Source organism: Coptis chinensis, chromosome 1, assembly GCF_015680905.1.
Source record: "Coptis chinensis isolate HL-2020 chromosome 1, ASM1568090v1, whole genome shotgun sequence".
NCBI classification, from domain to species: domain Eukaryota; kingdom Viridiplantae; phylum Streptophyta; class Magnoliopsida; order Ranunculales; family Ranunculaceae; genus Coptis; species Coptis chinensis.
In genome coordinates, this window is record NC_141456.1 from 51,747,387 (window position 1) to 51,757,394 (window position 10,008).

Below are 10,008 nucleotides of genomic sequence, written 5' to 3' on the forward strand. Positions count from 1 at the left end.
GGAAGGTACTAGGAGCATTACAAAGGCCAAAAGGCATTTGTTTATAGGCGTATGTTCTAAAGGGATATATGAAGGTAGTCTTTTCTTGGTCATCAATATCAATAATAATTTGGAAATAGCCAGAGTAGCCATCCAAAAAGCAATAAAAAGCATGACCAGCTAGACGTTCAATCATCTGATCTATAAAGGGTAAAGGAAAATGATCCTTTCGTGTCATGGCCTTTAAGCATCTGTAATCAATACAGATCCTCCACTTCATAGGACCATGCATGGCAACATATTCACCCTTGGCATTACGTACCATGCTAATCCCTGATTTCTTTGGAACTACATGAATGGGACTGACCCATTCGCTATCAGAGATTGGGTATATGATACCCGCATCAAGTAACCATAAGACTTCTTTCCTGACCACTTCTTTTATGGTAGGGTTTAAACAACGCTGAGGTTCGCGGGAAGTATTTGCGTTATCCTCTAAATAGATACGATGAGTGCACACATTAGGGTCAATTCCCTTAATGTCGGCTAAGGACCAACCAATCGCAGAACGATGTTCCCTAATCACCCTGATCAACCGTGTCTCTTAATCCTTAGATAATAGAGAAGATATAATTACCATATGACTACCATCCAGATCAAGTTGAATATACTTTAACTCAAGAGGAAGAGGTTTAAGCACCGTGGTGGGAGGAATATCGATAAATGCTTATGGAGGGTCCTCATCTTGAGTAATGAATACTTGCTTAGGTAGCAGGTCTTCAAACTCTGTATATGGAGCAACCGAAGGGTCTACGATTTGTGTAGACTCAAAGATGGTGTTGACTTTCTCTATGTAGGAGTCATCGACAAAATCTAAACTTCCAAAAGAAATGAATTTATGCATATGGTTTTCCGGAAACGTGTTATTAAAGTAATCTTTAGCTAAGCTCTCGATCATGCTAACCTCTCCATCTATAGACGAATCTGGTAACTGTTTCATTAATTTAAAAACATTTACCTCAACCGAAAGATGGCCAAAAGACAAGGACATCAACCCATCGCGGCAGTTTATAAGCGCATTGGCAGTTAGCAAGAAGGGACGCCTTAAAATGATCGGAACAGAGTCGTTAGCGACTTCTGTATCGAGGATAGCAAAATCAGCAGGATAGTAGAAATCCTGGACCATAACAAGCACATTTTCAACCACACCCTTAGGGTACTTAATTGATCAATCCGCTAATTGCAATATTATTTTAGTAGTTTGCATCTCTTGTAGACCTATTTGTTAGTATAGATAATACGGGAGTAAGTTAACACTCGCCCCTAGGTCTAATAAAGTGGTCGTCGTGTGGGAATCTCCTAAGGTGCATTGTACAGTAGGACGACCAGGGTCCTTGTACTTAACGATTCCATTGTGTTCCGTTAAAGTTGGAAATTGTTCAGTTAAAAAGGCATCTTTAGGAATATTTGTCTTACGCCTAGTAGTGCACAACTCTTTAAGAAACTTAGCATGGTGAGGTAATTTTTTTATCGCTTCAAGAAAAGGAAGGTTTATCGTTAGATTTTTGAAAACTTCCCTAATCTCATCGAAATTCGTATCCTTAGTTAACATTGCTAATCTCTGGGGAAACGGTGGTTTCTCTCTATATTTAGCGTAATGATCAACAGGATGTTTAACCTTGGCTTTTTGTTTCTTAGGTTGTGGTTTAATTGGTACCTCTACAGGGGTAGGCTCCTCAGTTTCTATTACGGTATCTAGTATAATCTGCGGTGTAGGGATAACTGGTGGGGTAACTATATGCATAGTTACTTTGTTATCAACCACTCTCCCAGAACGGAGAGTGGAGATGGCATTTAGCTCACCTACGTTTTCATTTCCTGTACTAGTATTACCATTTACCTCAAAGGCGGTGTTTGTTGTTTTAGGATTAGCTATTGCTTGTCTTGGAAACACACCTTTGGGTTGCACTTTCTCTTGAGCTAACTTCTTGTAAAATCTGTTATTGAGATTGTATAAAGGTATCGAAATGATCCGGTTGTGGAAGAGTGTTAGCTTTAGGTTGTGTGACAAGAACTATGTCACGTTGATTATTAATGGGTGGATTTTGGTAGTTATTATTTACCGGAATAATACCTCTATTGGCATTATAATTATTGTTATAATTATTATAATTACCCTGACCTCGTGCTTGACCTTGTCGTGGTTGAGCTTGGTTGTTATAATTATAATTACCCTGACCTTGTCCTTGTCGTGGTTAAGCTTTGTTTTTATAATTATTTGCTTGCCTAACATTTTGATTATTAAACCCTGGAGGTGTTACTTGTTGATTATTTCTCCAACTGAAGTTTGTATGTTTTCTCTAAGGGGCGTTAGGAATAGGAAAACTATTAATCGAGCAAACATTATCTTATTGTGACTGTTGTTGCTCATAGGCGAAAGGACAATAGGAGTCGAGATGCTCTGGACTCAAACAGAAATTACATGGATTGGAGTTGACATTCATGACGGGGATAGGCGTTTGTTGAACAGATTTAGCCTCTACCTTTTTAGTTAGAGATTCGATTAAATTTTTAAGTTCCAGATCGGGTTTCATCTCAAACATACCGGTGGCCTTAACTGTTGTAGAAGAACTAGTGTTGCGGGAGATATCGTCACTACCGCCCCAGTTATTATTACGCTTAGTTTGATCTTCTAAAAATTTATAAGCCTCTGAGGCTCCTTTACTTAAGAAACTACCCTCATTCATTATGTTAAGGACTTCTTTATGGTGGTGTAGAAGTCCCTTGAAAAAGGCACGAACTAACATGTCTTTCGCGAGGTTACGGTGTGGACACTCTATAAGTAGATCGGTGACACGATTCTAAGCCTCTGAAAATGATTTATGAGGATTCTGTCGAAAGAAATGAATCTTGGAAAGCATTTCATCGGTCTTCAGTGGTGGGTAAAAATGTTCCATGAATAGTTGAACAAGTTTAGCCCACGAGTCCACAGAATTTGGCACTTGGGCATTTCACCAAGACACCGCCTTATCGGCTAAAGTGAAGGGAAATACCCTTAGTTTAATTTGTTCAGCACCAACCATAAGATGGTGAAATGTAGTAAGGACTTGGTCAATCCTACGCATGTGCTGATAAGGCTTTTCATGGTCTAACCCATGAAAAACGGGTAACAAATTAAATTTATTCGGGGGAATTTGGAAATCCCAATCGGGTCCGATAGACGATGCAAGATTTAGGGCTATCGTTCAAGGCTTTGTAAAAGTCAGAGAGAGGAGACTCTCTTTCTTCAGCCATTACTTCAGGTGATATGTGTGGTATGCTAGCTAGAGGTGTAGTGAGTGGTATACTAGAAATACTAGTTTGTTGCCGTTGTCGATTAATTACGTTAGGCGTTTTTCTTTGGCCTGACCTTAATCTCATGCAAGGCTAAGACCAATCTTAATGAAACACAACAACACTCCAAACAATCCTGATATGCTAGTATGAACCTCTAACAGAATATGCGAGGTGTGGAAGGAAAGAGTACCAGAAAGCCTCCTTGCTTCGCTTATGAATAGGGTCTTGTTTATGCGTGCTCAGTGTATATAATAAGTTAGAACACTGAAAACTTTGAAGAAATGGAAGTTCGAAACAAACCTGTGGAAATCGGGCAGTTTCAGCAGAGGGCACGGGTGCGCTCAAAATATGCCTAGGCAGGGCGCAGGTCGCGCTCAGGCAAAAGGTAGGATTCCAGGCGTGTGGGCGCAGGTGGTGCTCAAAGTTGGCCTTGGTAGGGTGCATGTCGCGCTCACGCAAAAGTTGGAATTCTAGGCGTGTGAGCGCAGGTGGCTCTCCAAGTTGGCCTTGGTAGGGCACAGGTGGCGCTCAGCCAAAAGGTGGAGTTCCAGGCGTTTGGGCGAGGGTGTGCTCCACTTTGGCTTGCCCAAGGCGCAGGTCACGCTCCGAGTAATTTTTCGTGGAAACTTGAAAAGCTGAAACAAACAACCACAATGAGAATCCAATCAAGGGTGGGTGGGTTATGGGACTTTGAAAAACTATCAATTCTAAAGAAAACAATACTAAAGAGTAATAAGATGGCAGCGACGCCATTTGCTAAACATAAAAAGATAATCTTACTCACAAATAAAGCTATGAAACTCTAAACGCAAGTAAAACTATAAACTAAACTGTTACTTATCAAAGATATTTGTTTTCTACTCTCGAATGTATTGACGTGGAGTTGGAATAGAAGATTTGTTCCATTCCTAGTCCTTTAGCATTCAAGTTTTCTACAATTGACGAGTCTATTCAAAGTCTAATGAGAGTAATGATGAAATTTATACTATGATGTGAATTCAAATAACAAGCTACGAATAACGAAATGACAAATTGCTAAGAGTTGAATCTAGATAGAGAATTAGGGCAATTTGATTCCACCTTGACTCTAACTTAATAAACTAGCATAGATTTGTTGTAAACCAATTCTTACGTTCTCACGGTAAGAATTGGTCGTTCTAATCCCTTATACATGGCATTTCTACCAATTTATAACTAGCATGTGAGGTCATCCACCCATTCTCATGGCGAATCAATGACCTTCTAGAGTGGAATAGATTCTTACAACGATTCTATACTACACTATCAAGTTTTTATCAAGGCTTCATCAAACCACTCTAATGGAGGTTTAGCCTTGATTCATCAAACTATCATTTTCCATTGGATTAAAACTAGACATAATATAAAGATTTGAACTTTACTAATTTTAACTAACAATACTTCAAATCTAATTAATACTAAAAATAGAATAACAACAAGAATTGAACTTAGATCTACAAATTTAAATGGAAAAATTAAAATGATTAAGAACTACTATTTTATTTATCTAATCAATGAAGAACAATCATTCCTAAATAACTAATCTAAAACAATGTATGAAACTAATTAATTAACTAATTGAAATTCCAAAAAAACTAGATCTACAAGCTATTTTAATGGCTACATTTTATTCTAAGCTATCTAACTATATATTTCTTCAGAGCTAAGTCTTGTTTTATGTAAAGAAGGAGACCAGATACACAATTTCGTGCACGGGCTGAGGTCTCATGTTTTGGGCCGGAAAATCGAGCCCAAAGCCCAATTTCTTCAGTCCACTGAGCCCGTTCCAGCTAGTTTTGACTTCAGTGGACTTTTTGTTCACTTTTGCTCATCTGATTGGGTCAAGGCTTAGACCATTGGAAAGCTCTTTCCGAGCCGGTCGTTTTGACATAAGGTAAGTCCAAATCCAAGGTATGAGTCCAAAGATATGGTTTTCGGAAGTTCTGCTGACTTGTGCACTATTTTTTCCCGTATTGACTTTTCAGCTTTTGACCGGGCTTCATAAAGGCTTTGTCTCCTTGAATCTTGGTCTTTATCACAGAACTTCTTAGCAACCAAACCTTTGCTCCTTTATATCACCAAAGTGGCACATTTCTGTACATAATTGAGTTATATTGCCTGAAATACATAAAAGCACATAATTAGCATTAACTCTTATTTATTACTCGCATAATTAGTCTAAAAGTAGTATTATTAAGGGGTTAAAACTACAGTTTTGGGCTCTTATCAAGCACTATCGTGGTTTACTACATCTCGGTGTGTAGGGTGCTAACGGGTTAATTAATTGATTTTTAAGTTAACTCCATAAGTATTTCCACGAATGTAGAATGGTAAACGTCCACACTATCGTGGCTTACTACTTCTCGGTGTGGAGGGTACAAGTGATGGGTTGATTAATTAATTAATTTTTGTTATTAACTAAAGAAGTTTTTGCCCTACATAATTATTATTTTATGTGATTCTCAGGTTTACAAAATGGTTACTTTCAACCCACTAGCAACTATTCTTAAGGAAAACAAACTTCTTTGCCCTAATTACATAGACTGGAAACGCAACTTGGATATCGTGTTGACTGCTGAAGAGTACAAATATGTACTCAATGAGGAATGCCTACCTAAGCCTAAAGATATTGCTGGAGAAGAGGAGAAAGAAGCATTTAAGAAGTGGAACAAGGCAGATGAGATGTCACGATGTTACATTCTGGCATCTATGTCAGGTGTGATGCAACATCAGCATCAGGCCATGACCACAGCTTATGATATGATGCTCAATCTCAAGGAACTCTTCGGACACCAGAATAGGGCTGCTAGGCAAACTGCCATGAAAAACTTGATGACCACAACTATTACTGAAAGGACTCCTGTAAGGGATCATATACTTAGGATGATGGCTTATCTGAATGAGTTGGAGATCCTTGGAGCTGATATCGATGCGGAAACGCAGGTCGATATCATTCTCATGATGCTGCCTGAGAGGTTTGAACCATTCCGCCTTAACTACAACATGAACAAAAGGTTGTATTCTTTGGTGGAACTGATGACAGAACTTCAGTCAGCTGAGAGTCTCTTTAAGCAAAGTTATGTTCAGGTTTATGCTACTGAGAAGGTTTCTACTTCTATGCCTAATAGCGGAAAGAAGAAGAATAATGTTCAGAAGCATAAGAATATGGCAAAGAAGGGCATGGGACCTCAAGGAGCTGTGAAAAAGCCTAAGGGCAAATGCTACAAGTCAAGCGGTCGAGGAATCGAAGCCGATTGTCCTCTTCTCAACAAAGAAAATAATGGAGGTATGTTTCATGCACTAGTAGTTTAAACATGTTTAGCGGTGTTATCTACCAGAACCTGGTGTGTAGATACAGGAACCACTAACCATGTCTGCATTTCGTTGCAGAGGTTCCAGGAAACCAGAAAACTTAGTGCTGGAGAGATTGCCTTATCTTTAGGAATGCTACCAGAGTAGTAGCTATTGCAGTGGGAGATGTTTGTTTATCTTTTGGTAGAAATAAGACTAAGGTGTTAAAGAATTGTCTTTATGAGCCTAATTTTAGAAAGAACTTGATTTTAGTTTCTATGTTAATTAAGGATGGATATTCTGTTTCTTTTAAATGACAAGATTGTCATTAAGAAAAATAAACTTTTTATCTGTTTTGGTACATTAAAAGGCAATTTATACATCATTAATCTTATTCCACCCACAGTGCATTAAATTTTACCCAGAGTAGTATTATTCTAGAAGTATTAAGATGAGAGACATTAAACTACTTCAGTACTAATTGTATAAGAATAGGAACCACAACGTGTCACCAATGACGTACAAGAACAAGAGGTGCTTCGTCGTAGTGGGAGGGGTGTTAGACAACCTGACAGGTGGATTAGTTTGGGAATGTCTACAGACATAACCACTGATAACCAAAATCCTGATCCCTAGACCTACAATGAAGCACTCCAAGATAGAGATGTAATATCTTGGCAAAAGGCAATGAATTCTGAGATGGAATCTATGGATTCTAATCAGATCTGGGAGCTTGTTGAGCCACCCAATGGTGTAAAACCCATTGGATGCAAGTGGGTCTATAAAATGGATGTCAAAATAGCTTTCCTTAATAGAAGTATTGAGGAAACCATCTATATGGAGCAGCCATAAGGATTCATTGAAAAAGGTAAAGAGCATCTTGTTTTGTACAAGAAATTTGATGGAAACATAGTGGTAATTCTTGTGCTTTATGTAGATGACATCTTACTCATTGAAAACAATGTGAAAGTGTTGTCAGACATAAGGGTATGGTTATCAAACCAATTTGATATGAAGGACATGGGAGAAGCGGGTCACATCCTTGGGATCAAAATTATAAGAGATCGCAAGAAAAGGATGAAGTGCTTATCTCAGGCTACCTATTTTGATATTGTGTTGACTCGTCCTAGCATGCAAAACTCCAAGAAAGGTTTCTTGCCTTTCAGGCATGGAGTTCCTCTATTAAAGGAAATGTGTCCCAAGACACCAAAAAAGATAGAGGACATGAATGCGGTTCCTTATGGTTCGGCTGTAGGAAGCTTATTGTACACCATGATATGCACGAGGCTAGACATCTGCTTTACCGTTGGCATGGTTAGCAGATATCAGAAGAACCCAGGACAAGGGCACTAAACTGCGGTAAAACATATACATCAGTACCTGAAAAGGACTAAGGATTATATGTTAGTATACCATGCAGATAGTTTGGTTCCCTTAGGGTAAACAGTCCACACTATCGTGAACTCCAAAAGTATTTCCACGAATGTAGAATGGTAAACGTCCACACTATCGTGGCTTACTACTTCTTGGTGTGGAGGGTGCTGAAGGGTCAGATAGGGACAAGAGTAAGTCTACCTCAGGTTGTGTGTTTACCTTGTGAGGTGGAGCCATAGTATAGAGGAGTGTCAAGCGGAAATGCTTGTCTAACTCCACCATGGAAGCTGAATATGTGGCAGCCACTGAGGCAGCCAAAGAATCAGTTTTAGGTCCGAAACTTCTTGTAAGCAAGTAAACACATTGAGCGCAAGTACCACCTAGAAAAGAGGAGATGTTTATGTTACCAAGATAGCATCAGAATATAACCTAGCTGACCCCTTAACAGGCATGTTGAGGGGATGGGAATCAGATGCTTGGTAGCATAGCTTTAAGTATAAGTGGGAGATTTGTTAGTAGTATACTAAAAAGCAATGCTTTGAGTATAAGTGGGAGATTGATAGGGTTATATACTAAAAGCATTACTTTTGTATTAACTCCAATTCTTAATATTTTGAATGAGAATCATATGGGCAAATGTTATGCATATTATATATGTTATTAGTTATATGCATGTGTCTAATACTTTATGTTGTAGATGATATGGTGTGAACACACAGAAGATCATATCATCAGTACCTTATAAAGTATAAGTAATCGTTCACAACCTAGATGGATTTGGACAAACCATTAGTATGGTTGTAGTATAATCTGGTATTAGTCTATCTTGACTATAGGATTACACTAGTACACTTTGTGTGTATTGAACAGGACCAAGTGAGGTTGTTTCTCCTTATACTGACTATATAAGAGAACAAACGCCTCTGTTATTATTGATGCTTGTCCTCCTAATCTGGATATAATAACAGGCACTTACATGCATTGTACATTGCTTTAAATCATCAATGAGTGAGATTCATTTGTGAATTAACAAACTTGATGGATTGGGTAATGACATCATATGTAAGGTGTGTTGTTGATTATAGAAGGAATCCGTGTCCCGCAAGAAGTCGGGTTGATGATGTCCCCTTGAGGAGCTCAAAAAGATTGTTATGTAAACCCTGCAGGTGGATTTATTCCGACATGACAATGAGGTTGAGTGGTACTACTCAAGGACATAAGAGGTTGATTAATATAGTTGTCAGTAACTTGACTTAATTAAGGGACATTCGATATCTTAAACACGGGGAGATCAACAAACATATAATATGGAGCCCATAAACGCTGACACGTAATTTGGGATTAGGGTGGTAGTGCAACAATGGCCTTTAGTGGAATAAGCCATTTGTTGACGGACTTGGGCCGTGTATTCTGGGCGAACATGGGATGCCCAAGCCCGTCAGGAGGCCCAACCCTAATTTCTCCTCATGGTCCCTGTTGTAGCCTATAAATAGAATACTCTCTCTTTGGCCAAAATTCACTATTCATTGTTCTAAAAAAGAGGCAAGAAAAGTAGATTTGAATTCGTTTCTGATCTTGAGAGAAAGAAGGGGGTTGGTAGATCGTTGTCCACACAACATCCAACCTATTCTAAGGAATACAACAGAAGATCAAGAGGTTGATTTCAGATTTCATAAAGCTTGGATTCTCAGAGTTATCTAAACCGATTATCAAAGGTATGTTTTCCAATCACAAATCGTGGACACCCATTAATTCCGCTGCGCGTGGGGTTCGCGGTTTGTAGAAATAGTCATTCTGAAATAACGGTTCCTACAAGCGTTGCATGCGGTAGGATCTGAGAAGTGAAGTGCCAATCTCGTAGGACATTTAACTCAAGGAGAAGCATAGCAAGGCATGTATGTTTCGTATTAAGGGTCATGCTTCCTAGGGCTACGTTACATTGGCCTTTTTCTTCAACTTGAAAAATACCAGCACCATAGGGCTCATGTAAGTGTACCTAGTCATAACGGT

The 10,008-nt window shown here is 38.8% G+C and overlaps 1 protein-coding gene across 1 annotated transcript; it reads left to right on the forward strand.

Moving 5' to 3' along the window:
• Positions 1-5,808: 5,808 nt before the first annotated feature.
• On the forward strand, positions 5,809-6,749 carry LOC147524482 (uncharacterized). The gene is made up of 2 exons (XM_086575062.1): positions 5,809-6,619; positions 6,724-6,749. The coding sequence occupies exons 1-2, from the start codon at positions 5,809-5,811 to the stop codon at positions 6,747-6,749; spliced, it is 837 nt and encodes a 278-aa protein (XP_086431188.1).
• Positions 6,750-10,008: the final 3,259 nt, after the last annotated feature.

What these genes read in the sequence shown, in the direction of transcription:
- LOC147524482 (XM_086575062.1), top strand. Translation starts at nt 5,809, where the DNA reads ATGGTTACTTTCAACCCACTAGCAACTATTCTTAAGGAAAACAAACTT. An exon ending in CAACAAAGAAAATAATGGAG is followed by an intron (nt 6,620 to 6,723) that starts GTATGTTTCATG and finishes ATTTCGTTGCAG; the next exon opens with AGGTTCCAGGAAACCAGAAA.